This window comes from Chrysemys picta, chromosome 7 (genome assembly GCF_011386835.1).
Source record: "Chrysemys picta bellii isolate R12L10 chromosome 7, ASM1138683v2, whole genome shotgun sequence".
In the NCBI taxonomy this organism is placed as follows: domain Eukaryota; kingdom Metazoa; phylum Chordata; order Testudines; family Emydidae; genus Chrysemys; species Chrysemys picta.
This window is the reverse complement of record NC_088797.1, coordinates 24,448,776-24,473,949: the sequence shown is the minus strand read 5'-3', so window position 1 is coordinate 24,473,949 and position 25,174 is coordinate 24,448,776. Positions and strand designations below refer to the sequence as shown.

Here is a 25,174-nt window from a genome sequence, read left to right as displayed (position 1 = left end):
AATTACATTTAAGAATATTTTTATCTTAAAACAGTTTTATAAAAATTAGTCCATAAGGTAAATCGAAAGACTTGAAAAACTGTTCTTTTTTGTAGTCCACTTCTCCAAACAAATTTACAGCAAATTCATGTGAACATAAACAGTCTTCTCTTGATGTCACCACTAAGTTAATTTTTTGTTTACCATTAAACTAGCTTCTACACAGTATAAAAATTGAGTTTTTCTCTCTCTCTCTATTCATCTGTAGTTGTAAGAAGCGAAGTGTCATGATGTCATTACATTTCTAATATGTACAGGGTAGAGTAGAAGCTGATCCATGTTATTGATTAATGTAACGTAACTTTTTCCTAAAGCATGTACTTTAGAATATATTTGTAATTTTCTGTAAAATCTAACTTTTGAAAGGTAAAATGAAGTTCTATAAAGTTTTAGTCCTTTATTTCCAGCATAATCTCACAAAATCACTTTGAATAGGGCTTTATCCCCAGCCTTTACAAATATAGAACCCAGCAATAAGTTGCTATTGAGACTTTGTCAAAGTGTTCTTGCACCAAATGTACCTGTCCTGTAGTGTATCTGAAACTGGTATGAAAAGGATGGCTTTAAGAATCTAAGCTTGTAGTGTAATACCTTTTCACTTAAACATGTACAGGAATATGTATAAACAAAAATGAATTTAAATTTGCTAGTGCATTGCTGTAACTTAAAATGATTGAACATATGAGTTAAAATCTTTTCACCCCCTTTTTTTCAGTTTAACAGTATTTGGTTATACATTGCATTGCTTCTGTTTTTCCCAACAGTTAGTTTGAACTGACCTGCTTGTATTTATATTTTCATCGTAGGAGGCCTTACATCGGGAACAAATGTTGGAACAGAAGTTGGCTACCCTTCAGCGACTGCTTGCTGTCACACAGGAGGCTTCAGATACTAGTTGGCAGGTATTTGCAAGATTTCTCTTAATGTACAGGCCTAAGAACTTAATATACAGTGGGCTGTAAACTGTAACTTTCAATTATTATAATAAATAAGAGTAAAAGTTGAAGGTTGGTTCTCTCCCTTAAATGAGAAGGAGACATTACTCCTAATTGACTAAGTTCACACGTACATTAATCTTAGAACTAACCAGCACTACTAATTGCTTCCGAAGTGAATGTCTCTAAAGGAAGTGATATTTACCTTTTTCAGATATTTAATGTCTAGAATTTTCTTACGAAATGCAAAAACAGTATAAACATTTTGTTTTATTCTGTTAATTTAAATTTATTATATTTTCCAACAGGCTTTAATAGATGAAGACAGACTACTATCAAGGTTAGAAGTCATGGGAAACCAATTACAAGCCTGTTCAAAAGTAGGTAGTTCACTTCAGATTAATTATATAGTATTTAGGAATGTTGAATGGCAGTGTCCTCCTGAAATTTTTCAAAATTAGAAAGTTGTTGTCAAGCAAACTTCCAGTGCAGATGGAGCACAAACTTTCAAATAGGCTCCCTGAAGCTTCAGTGTGGTGGGATTTTGGCTGGCTGGCAGGGAGAAAAGGGTCCTCACTCCTTTAAGATTGCCCACATTGCCTTGGGTTTCGAGGAATAGACAGGAAATGGCTGGTAGTGCACTGATAGAAATGAGTAGTTTTTGTTTTAATTTTTGTTACTTTAGTAATCAAATCTGTTTCTAGAGTCTGCTGCCCTAAACATTCTAGCAAATGCCTGTCTCATACCAGTTTATACCCCGCTGGACAAATAGCCACTGAACATTTTGTTGCCCTTAAGCTTTTGTTACATTTGTCAAAATTGTTACTCTATTCTTCTTGGCAAAGTAGATCTTTAATGGTAGCTTAATAGAGAGAACTACTGCATGTTCAACAAAATGTTAATCTACAATAGAGTGTTGTTTTGAGATATAGATCCACTATGTTAAACTTCTACTGACAGAATCAAACAGAAGATAGTATACGAAAGGAACTTGTAGCATTACAGGAAGACAAACACAACTATGAGACAACAGCCAAAGAGTCCCTGAGGCGGGTCCTTCAGGAGAAAATTGAGGTGGTCAGAAAACTCTCTGAAGTGGAGGTATTTAGATTTTGTTTATTTTATAATCAATGTTGTAGCACTATGTGCATATTCCGAACAGCTAGTCCTTTACTCTAATCTAGCACTTGCACTGCACCAGCACATGTTTATGTTGTATTAGTATTCTAGGAACAGTATACTGGAAAGTACTGGAGATGTGCATTTTGCCTGTTATACAGTATTTTAAGCAACAAGGAAGAAGTTAATGCACAGTAATGAAAATAGTGATAGATCAGTAACTAAAGTCCTTATTTTTCATTTTTTTTAAAAAACTCAGTGAAAGTGTTCTCCATGCAGAAATTAGAGTGCTGTATAATTCCTGTTTCCCATATGACATACTTCATATATTTAAAAAATATAGTTTGACAGTAGTTAAATAAGACTTTTAAAATGAAAGCTTAACGGGTCATGCAAAATACCATTTAAGAATTTTTTTTAACGAAATTTCATTGGCCACAATCTACCAACTGTTTTTTTTATTCCCTTCCTTCAAATCCTTCCTCAACAATTGCTTTTTTTCCTTCCTTTTCACCAGTGATCTCTATCTATTCCTTTCCTCTTATCCAGTTTAATTCTCATTTTAAAAAGTAACAGAATTTAAACTCTATTCACAATATAATTAAACCCACTGTTATACTCTTTAATTCCTGTTTTTCTTACTCCTTTCTTTTATCTTCATTTTCTGTGTCCGCTTACTACAATGAGTAATTTGTGTTACTATGAGTAGTCTCATGGCTTCAATCAAATTATTCATGTGTATAAAGTTTCTCTCATGCATAAATGTTAAAATTGGGCCTCTAGATTTGTAAACTCTTTCGGTAGGACCTGTCTTTTTTATGTATGGAAGGTATCATGAAATGTTATGGCACTATTATAAACTTCAGGCTTGACATATAAATACACTTATTTTTTGTTTTGTTACTTCTCTTGACAAGTTTGCTAATTATTGCAGGTGCATTTTTGCTCCTCCAAACACACTTCTTTTTGATCCTGTAATAAAATCATAATACCAAATTTGTGACACATTTTGATATATTAATTTCCTTGTCTCTGAGAGAAAATTCTTAATCAAATCCTAATTTGATTTTGAATACTTTTTTTTTTCTTCAAATTTGCTCCTCTCTAAAAGTCCTTCGGTATTTGCAGATGGAGTTTGTAGTTGAATGCTTTTGTTAAATGTGCATTTCACCCCTTTCTTGATGATGTAGTTACTAGGGGAATCTAAGCTCAGATGCTGCTTCAGGTTTTTGGTAAAATAATGCAACAACTACTCAGGTTATTGCTGTGTGCACTGTTGCCAGAGATTTTTCCCTTTGTGGTATCTGTTGGGCCGGCTCTAGTGCCTTCTAGAGTCATGCATGTATGCGCTGGTATAAGGGACCCAGCCAGCCATGCACCCTCTCAGTTCCTCCTTACCACCCGTGACAGTTGCTGGAACGACCCTTTCTTGCTCTGGCAAGATTTCTTCCTCCTGATTTCAGACTCTTTCTTCATTCATATTGTTAACAGTTTAATGTATATAGTGTCTGCAAATTGTGACCGTGTATATAGTTCCTATCATCAAAGGACTTTTCGCCCCAGGGGCCGGGCATGCCCAGTCCCCGGGCTACAAGCCTTGTGCCTGTGAGTGACCCACACTTGAGTTGCTTAAAGAGCTTGGGAAAGACATGTGAAAGACTAGTGCAAAATCTGTTGAGACTTCAGGCTAAAGGCTATCCTCATGGAAGCTGCCCTCAAACTGGGTCTCAGCGCAGACCCAGTTCAGCGCTGAGTATTTTGGCATTGGTGCGAAGCACCCCCCCAGCACAAAGCTCTTCCCAGCACCATTCTCCATCCCCAGTGCCGAGGAAGAAGAACAAAAAGCAGTGTCCCGAGAAAGGGTGCTCGCTAGTGCAGAAGAGAGACAAGCAGGGAGAGGGAGTGAGACCTGTACCGGGCCGCTCTTCTACACCTGGATCCACGTCGGCACCATCAACTTCACCAAGGGCATTGAGTCCAGTGAGGGACCCTCCCGTAACACCAGGGAGCTACGGTGGTACCAATGGACTCATGGTGCTATCAACCCCAGAGTCTTTTCAGACAGTTAGGGACCTTTTCTCTCTTCCAGCCCAACAGGGCATCTACCAGCTCCAGCATCTGGAAGCGGGAGGGAACAGGGTGTATCAGGTGCCTTCGTGGCACCAGGTGTCCCGGCACCATCCAGGGGCAAGTCCCACCTGATGCCAGCATCCCACTCCCTGCACGCTGCAGAACCCCAGCACCATATGGAAGCGGAAGCAGGTATTGCTCCACTGTGGTTCCCAAGAGAGAAATCCTCTTTGGAGTCCAAAGGGGAATCATACGTACTGCCAAAAGCCCATCATTGGTACCCAGCCTATGCCCCAGCATGCTTCACTGCCGGTCCCCTGGCGAACACCTAGCCAGCGGGTCACTGGCTGATGCAGTGGCTTTACTGGAATCCCTGGGGGTTTCCCCTGGAATCAGGGCCTGTCTCCCACTGCTCCTACTCGGTGGCCTCCGAGAGACAGGCCACCACTCCTTCCCACTCAGATCTAGACTCCGATATCGCCCCCACTACTGAAGTCCAGGAGAAGCCTCTAATCAACATAGTTGAGGAAGAGGAAGGAGCCCCTCCTCTGGGGCAAACTTCCTCCTCGTCCTCCCCAGATGAGGTTGTTGCGGGTCCCAGCAGCCTACTTCCTCAGTATAATTTCAGGGTCCCTCAGAACCTTCTGAAGCGGATCGCTTCAAACCTGGGCTTGGCTATCAAGGAGCCCAAAGAGACATCGCACAGCCTTATTGATATCTTGGCTGCAGCAGCTCCATCCAAAGTGGCCCTGCCCATCAATGAGGGTGGTGATGGGACCAGTCAAGGCCTTTGGCAAACTCCTTCTTCTCTGACCCTCACTTCAAAGAGGGGAGAGGAAAAATATTATTTGCCAGCAAGCGTGTTTAATTACCTATACTCACACCCTCCCCAGGGTCCCTGATGGTGTCTGCCGCTAATGAAAGGGACAGGCAGGGCCAGTTGAGTGCTACCTCTGAAACAAAAAGACACTAACAAACTGGACCTTATTGGGGGGGAAAAAGGTTTATTCCACGGGTAGCTCCAATCAGCAAACTTTGCTGGGGAAATACTATTTTAATCTGTGGGACTCCCTGAATAAGTTCAAAGACTCCCTGCCTCAAGCATCGAGTCCGGAGCTTGCCACCCTCCGAGAAGAGGATAAGAACGTGGCCAGGACCTCTCTACAGGGGGCTCTGGATGCTGCTGACTTGGCAGCCCGGACAATAACCTCCGCAGTCACAATGAGGTGCTGTTCCTGGCTCCAGTCCTCGCGAGATCCAACAGTCAATCCAGGTTCTCCCATTTGAAGGCTATTCCCTTTTCTCGGAGCAGATGGACACAAGACTTCACGGACTGAAGGACTCAGGGCCACCCTATGATCCTTAGGCCTGTATGTGCTGTCTGCCTTCAGAAAACACTTGAGGCCTCAGCAGCTTCCTCAGTTTTTGGGACCTTCAAAATAGGAGCCCTACAAAAGAAAAGGCAGAGGTTATAAACAGCGCCAACCGTTCCTGTCCACCTCAGCCTCCCAGGCAGGGCCCCAGAGATACTCCAGCAGGCCCAAGCAGGCCTTTTGAAGGTGCGCTTGAAGAGGGTGCTGTACCAGTCGCCATTTCAAATCCCCAGCCATTTTATTTTTGGACCATCTGTTGCTCTTCAGTCTGGCTTGGGCATCCGTAACATCGGACAAATGGGTCCTGAGTACAGTGACAGTCAGATATACCCTTCAGTTTTTATCCACTCCTCCTTCCCAGCCCTCTTCTGGGACCATTCTCATGAGCAGTTCCTTGTCCAGGAGGTGCAGTCCCTCCTACATATGAGGGCTGTGGAGGAAGTTCCTCAAGACTTGAGAGGGAAGGGATTTTACTCCCAATATTTCCTAATCTCAAAGGCAAAAAGGGGGGGGGTCTGGGCCATCCTGGACCTGCATTGCCTCAACGGGTATTTCAAGAAACTGAGGTTCCGCATGGCCTCCCTGCCCTCCATCATTCCCTCCCTGGACCCAGGAGACTGTTATGCCACCCACTACCTGAAGGATGCATGCCTTCACATTTCTATATTCTGGGGCCCCAGAAGATTTCTCAAATTTGTAGTCGGTAATCACCACTACCAATTCACTGCCCTTCCCTTCGGCCTATCAGTAGCTCCAAGGGTTTTTATGAAGAGTATGGCGATTATAGCAGCCTTCCTCAGGCGGAGAGATGTTCAGGCCTACCTGTCCCTTGATGACTGGCTGATCAAAGGTTGGTCACAGGCTCAAGTGCAAGACAGCATCGGTGCACAGTCCAAACCACCTTCAGAGTGCTGGGTCTGCTGATAAATGAGCAGCAGTCAACTCTTTCCCAGTTCAGAGAATTTATTGAGGCAGTGCTCGACTCAACCCAATCCAGGGCCTTCCTGCCAGACCATAGCAAACCTGATATCCAAGGTCTTGGCCCACCCAATCACAACAGCTCGAGTGTGCCTCAAGCTACTGGGTCACATGGTCACTTACATGGTGGTTCAATATGCAAGGCTGCACCTCAGGCCCCTTCAGATGTGGCTAGTGTCCGTATACTCCCCGAACAGACACCACTTATGATCCCTTTCCCGGTCCTCAACTTCCTGGGCTGGTGAAAGGAGTCAAGGTTGGTAATGAAGGGGGTGCCCTTTGTGGCTCCACAGCCTTCGGTGTCTTTTAGTTTTGGATGCGTCAGACCTAGGGTGAGGAGCCCACCTCAACAACCTCAGTACTCAGGGTCTCCGGTCCTGGGAAGAACTCTCCCTGCTCATAAATGTCAGGGAGCTCAGGGCAGTGCACCTGGCATATCAGGTGTTTCCCCAGATCTCAGGCAAGGTGGTTCAAGTTCTGACAGACAATACAGCAGGCATGTTCTATATCGACAATCAAGGAGGGGCCCAAACCTCTGCCCTGTGTCAGGAGGCATTGGTCTATGGTACTTCTGTGTTAGATAGTCCATTACTCTTGAGGCATCTCACCTCCCGGGAGTCCAGAACGTGTTGGCTGATCACCTCAGCAGTTCCTGCTCCTCTCACCATGAGTGGTCTCTTGCCCGGAGGTCGTCAGTGTCATCTTCCAAAGGTGGGGGCCTCTGCAGGTAAACCTGTTCACCAGGCAAAACAGAAAATGCCATCAGTTCTGTTTGTTGCCCGGACACAGTACGGGCTCCCTCTGACACCTTCCTGCTCTTGTGGTCAGGCCACCTACTGTACCCCTTTACAATGATTGCCTTGGTTCACAAGGTTCTCCTAAAAATTAAACGGGACAAGAGTTATCCTGATAGCACTGGTGTGGCCATGCCAGTATTAGTTTGGCATGCTTCTGGACCTCTCAGTGGCAGCTCCACTCTCACTGGTGTTCTTCAAGGACAAGGTCCAACTGCACCCTCATGCAGCCTTCCTGCCAAAAGTGGTGTCACAATTCCACCACAACCAGGTCATTTTTCTACCTATCTTCTTCCCAAAACCTCTCAAAAGCTGTGAGGAACGACGACTTGTACATTGGGCATTAGGCAGATCCTCACTTTTTATATTGAGAGTATGAAGCCCTTCTGCAAATCCATGCAACTCTTCATGGCAGTAGTGGAAAGGATGAGAGGGCTGCCTGTGTCAGCCTAAAGAATTGTGTATGGATAATCGCCTGTATTCGGGCTTGCTATGAACAGGCGAATGTCTGGCCTCTAGTTACTATGACTGATCATTCCACAAGAGTCCGGGCTTCATCAGCAGCATTCCTAGCACAGATACCAATCCACAACATCTGCAGAGCCATGACCTTGTTGTCTCTTTATTCCTTCAATTCATACTGCATCATCATCCAACAAGCCCAGGACAATGCCAGTTTCAGGAGAGCAGTGTTGCAGTCAGCATGTCCATGAACTCCAAGCCCACCTCCTGGGTAACTGCTTGTGAGTTACCTAGCATGTTATGGACATGAGCAAGCACTCGGGGGGAAAAAAAACAGTTTCCAACTTTTCGTAACTGTTGTTTTTTGAGATGTGTTGCTCGTGTCCATTCCATGACCTACCCCTCTGTCAGAGTTACCAGCAAGAAGGAACTGAGAGGGTGCGAGGCCGGCGGCACCCCTTATATCCGTGCATAAGTGTGCAACTCCAGAGGGCACTAGAGCTAGCCCAATGGATACCAGTAAAGGAAAAATTTCCAGCAACAGTGCACATGGCATGCACACAGCTAGCATGGAATAGATATCAGTAACACATCTCGAAGAACAACAGTTCTTCTTCGAGTGCTTGCTCATATCCATTCCATTAGGTGTGTGCGCGCCGCGTGCACGATCGTCGGAAGATTTTTACCCTAGCAACACCGGCGGGTCGGCTGTGGAGCCCCCTAGAGTGGCGCCTTCATGGCGCTGAATATATACCCCAGCCGACCCGGCGCCCCCTCAGTTCCTTCTTACCGCCCCTGACGGTCGTTGGAACTGTGGAGCGCTGCTTAGCTGTTCTCCACTCTCCCTAGCTTAGTTCGTTATTCGCAGTTATAGTTATAGTTATAGTCCTAGTGTTTATAGTTAAATAGTTCAGTAGTTTTAAAAGTTGTTATAATAGTCAGGGGATTAAGGGGGTCGTCTCCCCCTTTCTCCCCTGGCCGCGGGGCCGGGCTCATGCCCAACGCTCCCGGCTTCAAGCTGTGCGCCTCCTGCGCTAAGCCTATGCCCACGAGCGACCCGCACGACTCCTGTCTGAAGTGCCTGGGAGAGTCCCATCAAACAGATAAGTGCAAGATCTGTAAGGCCTTCAGACCAAGGACCAAGAAGGAGCGGGACTTTCGGCTCTGGCAACTCCTGATGGAGGCGGCACTTAGTCCGGACGCTCCATCTACAAGTCAGGCCCCGGCACCTAGCGCCTCGGTGCGCAGTGCCCCGGCGGCACCGGCCATGACGACCACGCGAGTGGCGTCAGATGAGCCTTCCCGGCACCGGACCTCGTCGGCACCGCAAGCACAGCAAGTGCCTCGGCGCCGGTCATTATCCCCAGGGCATAAGAAAGCCCATAAGACGGGGATCTCCGTGCCGAAGACGCTGGCTCCCCCAGTGCCGGGGGTAGAGCCGCGTACGCCGGTGGAGCACCGGAAACAGGTGCCTCCAGCACCGTCGACTCCGGCGCCGAGGCCGTTGAGTCCGGTGCAGACGGCGTCTCCACCGAGGCCGGCGGTGATACAGTGCCTCCCGTCGACGCCAGAGACCTTCGCGGCGGCGAGAGACTTAATAGCTCTCACGGAGCCGGCACCGCCTCAACCACCGGCACCGACGGCACCGTTGCCTCGCCCGGTCCAGTCGAGGGGGAAACCTGCCTTGATGCGCCCTCCATCGCAAGGGCTGGAACCTCGGCACCGATCCAGGTCCCGAAGCAGGTCCCCAGGCCGCTCGCAGTCCCGGCACCGAATATCACCTCGGCACCGGTCGTACTCGCGGCCAAGATCTTCTTCGCGGCACCACTCTACGTCTCGGCACCGCTATGATCGTCGGCACCGATCAACGTCGAGACGTAGTTCTCGGCACCGCTACGGTCGCCGCTCGACGTCGAGAGGCCGCTCCCGGTACCGGGCATACTCCAGGTCCTCGTCGAGGTCCAGATCCGACTCCCGGCACCGTCGAGGTCATCGGCACCGGTCGCGGTCCCGGCACCGATCGCCGGCACCGCGTGGAGATAGATCATCTCCAGACCGGCACCGTGCGGCACCGCAGCCCACGGGAAACGTCTCGACGCTCTCGGCACCGCCATGGCCATCGAGATCGGGGTCTCGCTCCTCGGAGGACCTCTCGAGATCGGCATACCCCCCTCAGGGGCAAGCCGAGGAGCAGGACTTGGGCCATTGGCAGAACATAACAGAGGACCATTCTCATGGCCCATCTCACTGGTCGTTTTGGACCCCGTGGGCGTACCATCGGGCGCAAGGGGCTCCAGTTGCTTCGACCTCTCGCTCCGGTCACTCTGTTAGAAGGGCCCCGGAGTCCACCATCTCTCGGCCTCCGCCAGGGGGCATGGAGGCTTCCGTGTCCGCACCACCTGACGCCCTGGACTCAAGCGCAGGTGATGCTCCGGCCCAGGAGCAGGGAGACCAGGACCCTCCCTTGGATCCTGTTCCACCGGAGGCATCTTCCTCTTCCTCTCCGGATGAGGCAGTGGCGGGCACATCGTGCACAGGTCCACCTCCAATAGATCTTCGGGCTCACCAAGATCTTCTGCGTAGGATGGCCCGTAATATGGACCTGCAGGCGGAGGAGATAGTGGAGGTGCACGACCCCATCGTGAATATCCTCGGAGCGGATGCCCCATCGAGGGTGGCGTTACCCCTGATCCGCACGATACAAGCCAATGTATCTACGATATGGCAGACTCCTGCCTCTATCCCACCCACAGCGAGAGGGGTGGAAAGGAAATACTTTGTCCCGTCTAAAGACTACGGGTACTTGTATACCCACCCCCAGCCGTGTTCACTGGTGGTGGCATCAGTGAACGCAAGGGAGCGCCACGGTCAGCAGGCCGCAGCGCCCAAATCGAAGGAGGCTAAGCGCCTCGATTTATTCGGCCGTAAAGTTTACTCAGCCGGAGGGCTGCAACTTAGAGCGGCTAATCAACAGGCGCTCTTGAGCCGCTATAGCTTTAACTCCTGGAACTCTATGGGGAAGTTCAAGGAGTTGGTTCCCCAAGAGTCCAGGGAGGAGTTTGGAGCCCTGGTGGAGGAGGGTAAGAAGGTGGCTCGGACCTCCTTACAGGCCTCCTTAGACATAGCGGACTCTGCTGCGAGAACCCTGGCCTCAGGTATCGCTATGCGGAGGATCTCCTGGCTCCAGGTTTCGGGTCTGCCTCAGGAACTGCAGCAAACCCTGCAGGATCTGCCCTTTGAAGGACAAGGGTTGTTTTCAGAAAAGACGGACTCTCGCCTGCAGAGCCTCAAGGACTCCAGGACGATCATGCGTTCCTTGGGGATGCATGTTGTGGGCCCTCAGCGCAGGCCATTTAGACCGCAGCCTCAGCGCTTCTACCCCCCCCGCCTCGTCAGAGACAGGACTCGACCCGGAGGCGAGGGCGAGGTGGTAGAAGAAGGTGGACCGGCCCTCAACCTGGTCAGAACCAGGGGCCACCTAGACCACATTCAGGCCCCAGGCAGAACTTTTGAAGGTGCGGTCGAGGACGGCGCCCCAGTCATCCCACAGGATCCAGCCCCATCCTTTCGGGATCGCCTTTCCCATTTCCACCATGCCTGGTCCCTTATAACTTCGGACCGTTGGGTCCTTCGCACTGTGGACAGGGGATATGCTATCCAGTTTTCCTCAATTCCCCCCTCCTCCCCCCCTTTCCCGTCCCTCTTCAGGGACCCTTCTCTCGAGCAACTTCTTATACAGGAAGTTTCCACGCTCCTTACTATGGGGGCCATAGAGGAGGTTCCAGTGGAGTTAAGGGGCAGGGGATTCTATTCCCGTTACTTCCTCTTTCCCAAGTCCAAAGGAGGTCTGCGACCCATCTTGGACTTGCGCGGACTCAACAAATTCGTAGTAAAGTTGAAGTTCCGCATGGTCCCTTTTGGGACCATTATCCCTTCCCTCGATCCTGGAGACTGGTTCGCCGCCCTCGACATGAAAGATGCATACTTTCACATAGCAATTTACCCGCCTCACAGACGCTTCCTGCGGTTCGTGGTAAGCAAGGTGCACTACCAATTTGCAGTCCTTCCCTTCGGCCTATCCTCGGCCCCAAGGGTGTTCACGAAATGTATGGCTGTCGTGGCAGCGTACCTTCGTCGGCAAGGGATACAGGTGTTCCCGTACCTAGACGACTGGCTGGTACGCGGTCGCACCAAAGAACAAGTTCGAGATCACGTCCACATAATAGTGCACACATTCAACAAGTTGGGTATCCTACTCAACAAGGACAAATCCACTCTAGAACCTACCCAGAGAATAGAATTCATCGGCGCGGTTCTAGACTCCAGACGTGCACAAGCCATCCTGCCAGACAATCGCTTTTGCACCATCACGAGCCTCATTCAAGGACTCAAGGCCTTCCCAACTACCACGGTGAGGTCGTGCCTTACCCTGCTGGGTCACATAGCTTCCTGCACGTACGTAACCAGGCATGCCAGACTTCGGCTTCGCCCACTCCAGACCTGGGTGTCATCAATATACCGCCCACATCGGGACAGCCTGAACATGGGGGTCACGGTCCCGAACTCGGTCCTGATCTCCCTCACATGGTGGCTAGACCACAAGGTGGTTTGCGAGGGGATGCCGTTTCACGCCCCACAACCCTCTCTGCACCTGGTCACAGACGCTTCATCCCTGGGTTGGGGCGCCCATCTCAACGAACACCATACCCAGGGCCTGTGGACTGTACCCCAGATAGCCCTGCACATCAATGTTCGGGAACTGATGGCGGTGCGCCTGGCGTGCCAGGCATTTCTCAATCTCCTACGTGGCCGCTGTGTGTTAGTTCTCATAGACAACACCACTGCCATGTTTTACATCAACAAGCAAGGAGGAGCACGTTCGTCAATTCTATGCCAAGAGGCCATTCGCCTGTGGGACTTCTGCATCGCCCACTCAATCCATCTCACGGCATCGTTCCTCCCTGGAGTCCAGAACACTCTGGCGGACCGACTCAGCAGGTCCTTTCAAACGCACGAGTGGTCTATCCGTCCGGACATCATACATTCCGTTTTCCAGAAGTGGGGGTTTCCCCAGATAGACCTGTTTGTATCTCGAGACAACAGGAAGTGCCACGTGTTCTGCTCCCTGCAAGGTCGAGCTCCGGGCTCCCTCTCGGATGCGTTTCTCCTTTCCTGGAAAGACCACCTGTTTTATGCCTTCCCTCTGTTTCCTCTGGTCCACAAGGTACTGCTCAAATTGCGCAGAGACCAGGCACAGGTGATTCTGATCGCCCCAGCGTGGCTGAGACAACATTGGTACACCACGCTGTTGGAGCTCTCGGTTCAGACACCGATCCCGCTTCCATTATGCCCGGATCTCATCTCTCAGGACCACGGCCGCCTGCGTCACCCCGACCTGCAATCACTCCACCTCACGGCGTGGCTGCTCCATGGTTCACCCAGGCAGAGCAGCAGTGCTCGCACTCTGTCCAACAGATTCTGCTGAGCAGTAGGAAGCCCTCAACACGGACCACATACTTGGCCAAGTGGAAGCGGTTCTCCTGTTGGTGCAAACAACGAGCCATGTCCCCGTCACAGGCACCTATTCCTCTCATATTGGAATATCTCCTCTCCCTAAAACAGCAAGGGTTGGCGATATCTTCAATTAGAGTTCATCTGGCCGCTATATCAGCCTTTCACCCAGGAGAACTCGCGTCCTCGGTATTCTCTAACCCGATGGTCGTTAGATTCCTCAAGGGCTTAGACCGGATGTACCCACAACAACGTCAGCCCGTTCCGACGTGGGACCTCAACCTGGTTCTCTCCAAGCTCACAGGTCCTCCATTCGAGCCACTGGCCACCTGTTCACTTCTGTACCTATCCTGGAAGACAGCCTTCCTCGTAGCCATCACCTCAGCAAGGCGCGTTTCTGAACTCAGGGCGCTTACATCCGAGCCCCCTTACACAGTTTTCCATAAGGATAAAGTGCAGCTCCGCCCACATCCTGCCTTTCTCCCTAAGGTGTTTTCTCCATTTCATATCAACCAGGATATATTTCTCCCGGTCTTTCATCCTAAACCACATGCTACTCGCCAGGATCAACGTTTGCATTCTCTGGACGTACGCAGAGCCCTGGCCTTCTATATTGACCGCACAAGGCACTTTAGAAAGACGACGCAACTCTTCGTTGCAGTGGCCGACCGAATGAAAGGCTCACCGGTCTCCTCACAACGCCTATCCTCCTGGATTACGTCTTGCATCCGGACTTGCTATGACCTGGCAGGTGTCTCAGCACCGCACCTCACCGCTCACTCCACGAGGGCCCAAGCTTCCTCGACAGCTTTCCTGGCGCAAGTTCCCATCCAGGACATTTGTAGAGCGGCGGTTTGGTCATCAGTCCACACGTTTACGGCTCACTATGCACTAGTGCAGCAGTCCAGGGACGATGCTGCCTTCGGATCAGCGGTTTTGCACACAGCAATGTCTCACTCCGACCCCACCACCTAAGTTGGGCTTGGGAGTCACCTAATGGAATGGATATGAGCAAGCACTCGAAGAAAAGACGGTTACTCACCGTTGTAACTGTTGTTCTTCGAGATGTGTTGCTCATATCCATTCCAAACCCGCCCCCCGTCCCCACTGTCGGAGTAGCCGGCAAGAAGGAACTGAGGGGGCGCCGGGTCGGCTGGGGTATATATTCAGCGCCATGAAGGCGCCACTCTAGGGGGCTCCACAGCCGACCCGCCGGTGTTGCTAGGGTAAAAATCTTCCGACGATCGTGCACGCGGCGCGCACACACCTAATGGAATGGATATGAGCAACACATCTCGAAGAACAACAGTTACAACGGTGAGTAACCGTCTTTTATGGAAGGTTAGTAACCATTTTTTTTCCAGAGCCTACTGTAATTTTTTCTTGCACACACAACTTGTTTCTCCACTTAATGTATGATTATTCTTATTTAAATTGAATATTACAAAGGTGTTTTTAAATAGGTAGTATTTTTGCCAACACTTGATCTATCCATTTGGCCATTATTAACAATTAGAAGCAAGGAGGTTTTTAGATCATATTTCTTGTCACAAATTGAAACATTCAGTATCAAATGTCAATATCCATAAACTGTCGCTATTTTTGGTTTTCACATGCACTAATTTTTTCCTTATAGCGAAGTTTAAGTAATACTGAAGATGAATGTACTCACCTGAAAGAAATGAATGAGCGGACTCAGGAAGAATTAAGAGAATTAGCAAACAAGTACAATGGAGCTGTAAATGAAATTAAAGACCTCTCTGACAAACTAAAGGTAGGGACAGAACTTTATCTAACTTCTGCAATTGTTAGCAATGCTAGAGTGCAAGGACTAAATAAAAACTATTAATAACATTCTCATAACTTTTTTTTTTTTTTAACCACCAGAGAGGGAGTGACATGGCTCTTTCAAGCTGGTAAATGACAATACAGACCTGTTTCATGAACCTAAGCATTTTGATCGGTGAAATGAGAAACTCAAACAGTTAAGCTGTCCTAAAAAGTTCTTTGGACACCTATGCTGTCCAAATGAAACTGAGATGTTTGTTCTCTTTTTTCCTATAATTTTCTAGTAATAAATTGTAAAAATAAATTGTTCTGGGATGCTTCATCTTTTGTTATGGTTCCAAACAAGGTGCGTCTAGACGGACAGAGGCTTCTAGGACAAATGATGGAATAAATTGCTGTGGAATTACATTAAAGAAATGGAAATGCAGGAGAAAATATATCCATATGAAATAAATAAGGTTTCCATGAACTTACTTGTGGAAAATGGCTTTGTAGAAAAAGTTTACAGATGGGTATTAAACTTTCTTTATCAGAGTGGCTAAAAAGGGAGTCCCATCTGAATGTTCACTCACATGAAAATTAAGTGCGTCATTGTCTTATAACTAATTTTTTCTGACATTTGAGCAGGTGGCAGAAGGAAGACAAGAGGAAATCCAACAGAAGGGACAGGCAGAAAAAAAGGAATTGCAACATAAAATAAATGAAATGGAAGAGCGAGAACAAGAGCTTCAGGCAAAAATAGAAGCTTTACAAGCAGATAATGATTTCACCAATGAACGGCTAACTGCTTTACAAGGTCAGTCAGCTAGTCAAAAAATGCTTTGATTATATCTTTTTTTCTTTTATTCTGTGAAATATCTTTTTCTTGGAATTCTGTTTACAGTACGGTTAGAACACCTTCAAGAGAAAACTCTTAAAGAACACAACAGTTTAGGTAGGTGTGATATTAATGTTCTTTGCTTAAAGCTGGATTTCATCTTTAAATTCTTTACCCTATCAATTAATTATATTATAGCAATCCTTATGATCTAAGTATTGCTGACAATAGGAAAAAAGCATTAAAATTATGCGTTTGGCTGTTGTTTCCTCTTAATCGCGATCATAGTTGCATTTGACGTGTTAAAAGTGAAAGTAATGCTGATGTAACAAAATACCAGAAGAGGGCACTGCCATTTAAAATGTTCATTAAGTTTTTCTTTTGTTTATTGCTAGCTTGTGAACTCAAATATGTTTGTGTAGGAAATCGTTGTTTGGGTTTTTTTTTTTTAAACATTTACTTAATGGACGGTAATTTTTGGATGATGGTAATTTTTGACACATTTGATCAATATGTGACACTTTCTTGCACGACGGATCCTATCATTAAATTGTATCATGTGTCCTAACATAGATTATTTGATTTGATTGTTGCTTCAATACTTAGGATAAGGAGGCAGTTGGGAAAGCCAATTACATTTCACAGTGTGCTACATAAAATACTTGGCTTGAATCCAGAAATAATACCCTTTCTTAATCGTAGGCATACAAGTTGATGACTTCATACCTAAAATTAATGGGAGCGCAGAAAAAGGTACTGTATCTTAAATAAAGACTAACTTTTTTCTTATAGTTTCTGTTTAAACTTGAACAAATTATGTTTATTCTCTAAGATTTTGGTTTTAATATTTCCTGTTATTTTTTTAAAACAAACAAACAAAAAATGTAGATTGTCACCTGTTAAAAAGACAGTCTTTTTGGTTAGACTCCAAATCTAGGTTTTGGAATAAGGCTTTTCAAAACCTAATGAGCCAAATCAGGAAGTAATAGCTCAACCTTTCTTCAGATGGACTCCCATTGAATTCAAAGGAAGTCTGTCTGCCTAAGATGTCAGGATCCTGCCACTATATTAGCAGAAATAGTTTCATTACTTTAAAAAATCAGTGTAAACATTTTTGTACTTGCTTGCCACCCAGACATTGTACCCTTCAGCTAGTAAGTCAGAAGAGGTAAGTAAATAGGTCTGACTAGAAGCAAATGAATGTTTCAAAGTCTACCTTGAGTGAAATATAGAAGTATATAAACAACATAAATGGTAAAACTAAATAAGATTTTTAAAATGCAGTTTTTATCTAAGATGGTAATAAAACAGATACAGTAACCTCCTTTTTCCACAAATGAATTTAAAATGATTTTTTATGACCTGTGTCCCTTTAAGTTAAATACACTTTTTTAAACTTTACTTTTTTGGGGTTTAATTACCTATATATTTTAAGACTGGGATTGCTTTTTCCTGCTGTCAAAAAGTGTTCATTATCACACCATATATAGTAATCAACCCCAGGCTTTGACCACATACAGAGTGGTGCTCGTGTATGAGGCTAGAACTAGGCCTAGAATAGTTTATTATAAAACGTTGGAAAAGACTTAAAATTTGCAATAAATAATCATAATTTAATTTTTTTGTCATATATATGAAAATATGTACTATAAATGGTACTAAAATGGAAAAATATTTTTGCAATAAAGGACTTCTAAAATAACTTAGCGTGGTGAATGCTGAAGATGTTCTTTAATCTGCCACACTAAATATTGATAGTTTGAAAGCATCATTGCTTTTGGTCACTAATCTTATTTAATAAACTGGCACATATTGGTTCAGATCCAATGCTTTTTAAAAATGTTTATTCACCTTCTATAGAGTCAAAAGGGTTGTTACTGCTAATACAGTATTTTTTTCCTAACGGAATGAGTTCTTCTATAGGGCTTAATTTTGGAAGTTTAATTTTGCTTGCATATTAAGTATTTGTCATAACTTTTAGCATGCAGACTTATTTTTGTCAATAAAGCCCTCCATCATCTTTCCAGCATGAATTCTCCCTTTACCATGCTTAACCTTGCCTCCAGTGCTATTCCAGACAGGGTTCTGAAGTTCTACCATTTCCTCCTTTTATATTTATTGATGTTCTCTTTCCACTAATAGATGTCTTGCTGCCGTTAATGACCTTACTGTATTGCATGGCCTCCATGGAGACTGATGATACTGTGAATTGTCCAGCAGAAAACACTTGTGTAGAGAGTTTGATTGAACAATGTCTGCAGCCTTTATAAGTGCCATATGCATTTTGAAGCAAACTTTAAAATACTATATATTGATCCTTTATTAGATTTGTATATAAACAGAGGCTTCTCGTGAGGTTTGTAGCTATCTCAGAATGTATAAACCACACATGGGGAAAACTTAGAGTAATACCTAAAGAAAGTGAAAATGTGATGAACTTTACTTGTATGCTAAAGTCCCCAAAGTACCAGTTATCTCTCCTAACTCCATCCTGAATTCCAGACACTTAACTGTGATGCACATTGTCTCTTACTCCTTAGTGCTAATGTCTTTTGTATGATATTTCTCTGACCTACTGCCAAGTCACCGGATTGGTTGTAAATTATTTTTTTTAAATGATGTAGGGTTCTATCTTAGTGTCCATAGTTTCAAAACTTTGGAATTTTAACCTTAGTGACATTTTAATTATTGTTTAAGAAAGCTCTTCAGACGTAGTGTTGTTTTGAATCTCTAGAAAGCGATAATTTTTTGCATAAGGAAGTGCATTCACATTTTTTGTAAGTGAAAGAATTGGTTTCAAACTGAAATGTCATGTTGTTCAGTTACTGAAATTGTGACGTATCCTGTAGAAAACACTTTGGTGCACCATGATTACTTTTAATCTTCATGCTATCCAAACCATAAGAAAATTGAGGGTTAGGATTTTTTTCAGAAAGTAATACACACTTTGGACAAGAGTAGCTTAAAGCTAAGCTGAAATGTTTGGGTTTTTTGTTTTTAATTGTGAACTTCCAGATTACAAATTTATGTATTTTAGAACAAAAAAGTTTAAAGGAACCGTGTCAAATCTAGAAATTTTTCAGAGTAGTTTTAGGTAATGCACACGCCAATTTTTATGGTTTTACATTTTAAAAATTCTCTCCCCATTGTTGTGACTGTAATGCCAGCTCTAAGCACTGAAAAATGGTGAGCCAAGCCCCCAAATGTAAGAGTCAAATTGGTTTAAAAATGATATTTAGATAAATAAATAAATTGTTGGTTTTTTGTTGGCTGTGGATTTTTTCAACTCTGTGGGGAAGCCTCGCACCCCCAATTTGTACATGGTCACCTGAGGTTCAAAATTTAATCTAAATACATAATCGTTCCTATTTGCCCTGTGTGTACACCCTGGGCTTCTTTGTGTCCCTCTCCAAGGGCATGTAGGGCTGTGTGGGCGATCTGCCCTCATTTCCTTGTCAACCACCTTGGCCTGAGATGGAGCATTAATGTGCCTTACTTTCTAAGTCTATTTAGCCTAGTTAGGAGGGATTACAATTAAAGAGCAAAAAAAAAAAAAAATCACTTTAGTGCTAAACGGATTTTTTAAAATAAGGATAAAAATATTCAAATGTAGAATAAAATATGTAAAATTGTTTTTTTTCCCTTAGCGCAAGGATTCAATATATTTTTTTGTTCAGAACTAATAATATACTAATGGTAGGAACTGCTTTGTCTCTCAGTGCTATGGGGTTTGATATTTCAGTAAACTGCACTGTAAGAAGGTGTCAAGGATTGCATCATCTTATATATTCTAAATTGATTTTTAATTTAAGTCTGTTGGTGAACACTGAGTTAAATCTTTTTGGTGCAACTATAGATTTGTAGTGGAAGTAGAGGTGTGTGTAATTTATGACCTCGCTAAACTGAAATAGGTGTTCTAGTTGCTGCTAAATGTAGGAATTTTTATAAATGAATCAGTTACTAAACTTGTTAAATAAAGATTTTTAGAAATAGTATAATATTTCTTGAGGTAAATATTTTTCATTCATTATCATTAACAACTTTCATAGAGTTTAGTATTAAAGTTTACACTTTAAAAATTGAATATACTTTAAATTGAATATGTTAAGTATACTTTCCCAATATTTTCTGCAACCAGGTCTAAAAAACAATCTATATAATTTCTAATCTCCAAAAAATAATTCTTAACTATTTCAACAGAATCTGTCGTGTCTGCTTGTATATTAGGTTGATTCACCATATTCAAATCTGAGAATAACGCCTAATTTACAAATATTTTAATGTATATTTCAGATTTTATAGTTAAATCAGTTCTAAGATGATGAGGAGATGTAAACTGAAGTGTTTCTTTCTTTACTAGAGCACTTTCTTTCAAAGAGTGGAGGGGACTGCACTTTTATTCATCAGTTCATAGAGTGCCAGAGTGAGTACAGAGCATTCATCACATTGACTTTAAAACAAAAAACCAAAATATCAAAAATGTCACTTGAAAAATACATTTGTTAGTACTACTTAATATTTCTGCAGTAGTGGAAATGCACTGCAAGTAAAGAATTATGGCATTATGAACTCCAACAAAGCTGACTCTCTTTAAGAGTAGGAGATATCTTTGTTACTTTTGTAAAGTGCTGAGCACATGCTGTGTTTAACACTTAATCTATGATTACTTTCTATCCGCGAGAGAGTGAGTGCCACAGTGTTGCCGTATGCGTGTAAGATTGACCTAATTTTGCAACATTGATGGAAAATAAGAGAAGCTGGAAGCCTGACTAACATTGCCAATTAAAACAAACATTGCAGGCTGCCGCAGACCGATAGGGATGAGGTAATAGTGCTTGTTGTCTCTTCTCTGTTTAGCATTATATATGTAATTTCTGATAATTTTAAGGTTTTATAATGCAGCTTGCGCTAGATCAAGTGCGACTGCAGGAACAAAACTATAAGAGACTGGTATTTTCATGTGGAAATATAAGATTTTTCATAGAATGCAAAGAAATGGAGCATAAGTGCTTACCACTGATCTTGTAGGGAGGCAGATAATTTTTGTGCTTAAGGTGAAAAACTTGCTTTTCAAAGCAAATGACTTTGAGGATAATTAGTAGAGAAGCAGTCATGTCTGCATGGAGCAAAGCTTTAAGAAAAAACTCCATTTCTGCTTAGTTTGTTCTGTGAGCTGGGACAGGAGCACCAGTTCGGGAGAAACCTGAAAGCACTATGAAAGCATAGCTGGAAATAGAATTCCTTTTAATAGCATGGAGACCCCAGAAAGAACAATGCTTTTTTCCCCCCCCACTACTGTTGCGCTAGGAAGGATTTTACAAACTGTTAGGTGTAACTTTAAACATTTAAGTTAAATTATGAATTAATAGAGCTGAGAGAAGTACTCATAAACAGAAGTGAGGCAATAATTTTCTTTGACTACAAAAATCAATTGTTATGCATGTTGACCGCTGTTGTTTCTTAGATTCACTGCCAAAATGTAATGAACATCGCGTAGTATGACTTTATTGGTGGGTTTCTGCTTTTTAAGGCGTGGAATACAATATTATAAATGTAATTTATATCCAAATACTCTTAATGCCCATTTCAGAAGACCTAAGAAAAATTATCAATAAACCAAAATACAAAAAAGTAAACACAGGTTAATTTCTTTAAAAAATGGCATGGGCTGTATCTTCCAAAACTTTTGGGACTGATCCAAAATTTCTCAAGTGGAGACTTAAAAAGAAAATTATCCTCAATAGTTTTAAGCTTGATAGAGATTTCTTTAAGGCTCCTCTTTCTAACAGAAGGCATAGTAAAAGTGAGCTTGCTGGCCTAATTGATGAAGTCAACTTCATTTTCAGTGGTATGATGTATGCACTGTTTGTTCTTTTAGCTAATTAAAATTGTATATTAATTGACATCTTAGCATGAGATCTGCAAACTAAAGCTGATGAGCACTTCTATCACTATAAGGATACAAAAGTGATCATCTTGATTTAACTAAAAGATTTCAACATGTCTTTGAAGTAAGTGAGAGAAGAAAATAAAAGATAAGACTTATTGACAGAAGTGGGGAGAATTTGATAGCTGAAAACACCAAACTTCAAGAACCCGATCAAATAGAGGAGCCTAAGGGAATTTATAGCAAAATCCCCATTCAGTTACAATGGAAATTAGGCACCTAGTTCCCTTAGGCTCCTTTGAAAATCCCAGTCTCTGCCAGCCTTAAGATTTGGGTCACACTACCTGAAAAGTTTTGTGAAACCCTGTTTTGAATGGTCTGGGAGGAACAGTAGCTTAATATATTAATTTGTTGTTTGCTCGTCACCTATTCCCTCCATTTCTCACTGCTTTTTGCATTAACTGCTGGACTGCTTCACCGTATTTATAAGGTGAAATCCTGGTCACTTTGAAGTCAGTGGTAAAACTCTCATTGATTTCAGTAGGGCCAGGATTTCACTTTTTCAGTCTTTTGTTAGGTCTGTAGTGATACATTGCTGTTATTAATGTGGGACACTTAATTATACCAAAAGTGGTGAAAACACTATGCAGATAAGAGGAAAGTGATGCAACATGCAATTTCCCCCCTATTTTAAGCTTTGCCCCTTTTTTTCTCCCATTGGTATTTTAACCTTTGCTTCTGTGTTTTTCTTTTAATAAAAATGGGTATATTTTATGTATGACTAACTCTTCCCTTAAACTTTTAAGCAAATTTTTTATTTTTAAAAGTGGAAATTTCTTTTAATTATTTTTAATGGTTATTTCTAATATTTTCATAAATAACATATGGGACATATTAAAGGCAACCTGCAAAGGGGAAAATTGGGCTTATGTCCTTTTGCTTCTTTCTAATTTATTAAATGGGCTTAAAGTTTTGTCTACCCTGGAAGACTCTCTAATGCTTTGACTGAGTATTAATAAAATGATGATGCTTTAAGAGTTACTTGTGAGCAATTCAGAGGGGAAAGGGTTTTTAGCCAGACTTCAAACATGCAGGATAATTATTTTTTAACTCCTATGTAACTTCAGACACTTACACTTTGGATAAAAGGTGTTCTTGTTAAAGATCCAACATGTTTATTGTGAGCTGATGCACCTGAACTGTTCTGAGCAAAAGAAGACTTACCATTATTATTACTGTAGTAGTAGTAATAATTACAGGGCACTATTGTGCTATATGCTGTATGAACACACAGTGCCTCGCACAATGGGGTCCTGGTCCATGATTAGGTAAGATTATTACAGTAATACAAATAATAATAAGACAGTCCCTGTCCCAAAGATATTAAAATATAACTTAAAAAGACAAAGGGTAATTCTAGGGTAGAAAAACAAGCAGAAAACCATAAAAAGCACCCCAAAACCTTTCACACCACATTCATTCATCATAAAGAAGCAAACAAAAGTGCAATCTAACTTTAAAATAATTATTTGCACTTTACCTCTGAAGTACACAGTCTCAGTAAATAATTCTTACAATAAACTAGTATACTGTACTAGTGTGCCAGCTTCTTGAGAGCGTCACTGGAGAATATCAATTCTGGTATGGTAATCAAAAACTTTAACAAATGCATAAACATGTTCAGCCAAAAATATGGATATATCTGTGTTTATTCAAATAGTTTACTTTGTAAGCCACTCTCTAAAACAAATTTCTCAAAAATATACAGACAGGAGTACTTCAAATTCTCTAACAAATCCAGTGTCTGCTAGCCTTACTCATGTTGAGTAGTAACTTACTGCAAAATTGTGGAATAAGGTACTAATCTTAAGTAAAGATGGCAGAATTTGGTCCTATGTTTTTCTTTGCTTTCTTTCTTGCCACTTCCTTATTTGGAGTTGCAGCTTTTATAGACTTCTTCCAAAACTCATGATTGTATTCCAGGCTGTTATACAGATTGGTCTCTCTGAGGTCCACTAATATCCAGTCCATGTATCAAGACTTTGTTTTCCCCCTTGGTCATCTTCCACCCACAACCATTGCAAGAGCAATCATACCAGTATAGCTCTCAGGTCTCCGCTGGATATGCTCAAACCAGCATAGCCTCGTTTTCCTCAACTTATCTTCAATTGGAGCAATCCCTGCATTAGGCCCTTAACAACCTAATTTTGTTTCCCATCATGGAATGTCCTACCATTTGTCCATCTCAACATCTTCATTTCTGTAGTGGAGAGCATACTGAAATCTTTTCTAATGGCTGGCCTAGTCACTGTCCCGTATATTAGAATGGCTCAAATTAGTTTTATACACTGTACCTTTTAACATTATTGGCATCTTCTTGTCACAAGGAACTGGAGTCAGTTCCCTCCATTTGCACCAAAATGCTGGGCATATCGCAGGATGGCACCATTGGCACCAACCATTGATCCCAGGTATTTAAATTCTTTCACTCTTCTAAGCTGTCTGTCTGTGATGTCCTTTATGGTGAGTCCTGCTCCCCCACTTGTCATAGCCTCGATTTTACCAATATTCACTCTAAGTCCAGCCTGCTCAAAACTATGTTGCCACATTCCAAAGTTGGCTTGCAGGGTCTCAAAAACTTCTACATATATCACCAAGTCCTGTATATTTATTACTATATATAAATATGGCCAAGTCAAAGCAAACTTTTCCATTTACTTTGAACTTTGTTGATACTTCATGGCATCTTGCATACTGTTGTTAAACTGTTGTACAGTATAAAAATGGAAAACATCAATAGCAGCTTTTAATCAATCAGTTGTATTCATGTATGATGGTGGGTTTACTGAAGAAGTTATGCCAAAAATCAAATTGTGGTCTGCAAAGCTTGTATTAAACTCATAAACTGTCTCCACACACATGAACACAATATGAATCATTGTGGTGAAGAAAACGTTAAAAATTAGGTTTTTTTCATCGGAATTCTTAATAAAAACATGTAGAAAATATACTGCTGAAAGCAATTTGAGTTGGCCAGGAAAATAGCCCAAGGTCAAAAAAGACAGACTTCTTTTTTTACATTAATTGTAGACTGCTTTTTGTTTTGACCATGCATGGATTTGTGCAGAGTCCAAAATCTGCAACACATTTTGCTGCCATAAACTAGTTACACACCCATTCTAACTAATTGTTTTATGATGTGGCTGCCACCATTATGAATGGAGTCATTCTCTTCTATAAATCAGGCAGGTGGGTAGCTAATGTGGATGCAGAATTCTTATGTTCAGCTCCTTCTCCAGGGGTGCAGGCAGACTTCCCCAGCTGTTTTTTTGTCTTGCTAGAAGAAACTGTGGCTGGTATATATGTGAAATCCAGTCTTTTTTTCCTGACCTCAGTAGATT

At 43.3% G+C, this 25,174-nt stretch overlaps 1 protein-coding gene across 41 annotated transcripts in view; it reads left to right on the top strand.

Moving 5' to 3' along the window:
- SLMAP (sarcolemma associated protein) overlaps nt 1-25,174 on the top strand; it is a 164,327-nt gene that overhangs the window by 100,452 nt on the left and 38,701 nt on the right. For 12 of the 41 annotated variants that reach the window (XM_065550945.1, XM_065550947.1, XM_065550941.1 and 9 more), the window contains exons 7-14: nt 846-941; nt 1,283-1,354; nt 1,935-2,075; nt 14,918-15,055; nt 15,697-15,865; nt 15,953-16,003; nt 16,589-16,639; nt 20,247-20,309. In XM_065550945.1, the coding sequence (XP_065407017.1) occupies nt 846-941; nt 1,283-1,354; nt 1,935-2,075; nt 14,918-15,055; nt 15,697-15,865; nt 15,953-16,003; nt 16,589-16,639; nt 20,247-20,309 (781 nt within the window). Of the gene's footprint in view, nt 1-845; nt 942-1,282; nt 1,355-1,934; nt 2,076-14,917; nt 15,056-15,696; nt 15,866-15,952; nt 16,004-16,588; nt 16,640-20,246; nt 20,310-24,160; nt 24,245-25,174 lie in introns of all 41 variants that reach the window. The other 29 variants (XM_065550934.1, XM_065550936.1, XM_065550932.1 and 26 more) reach the window with 5 other exon arrangements.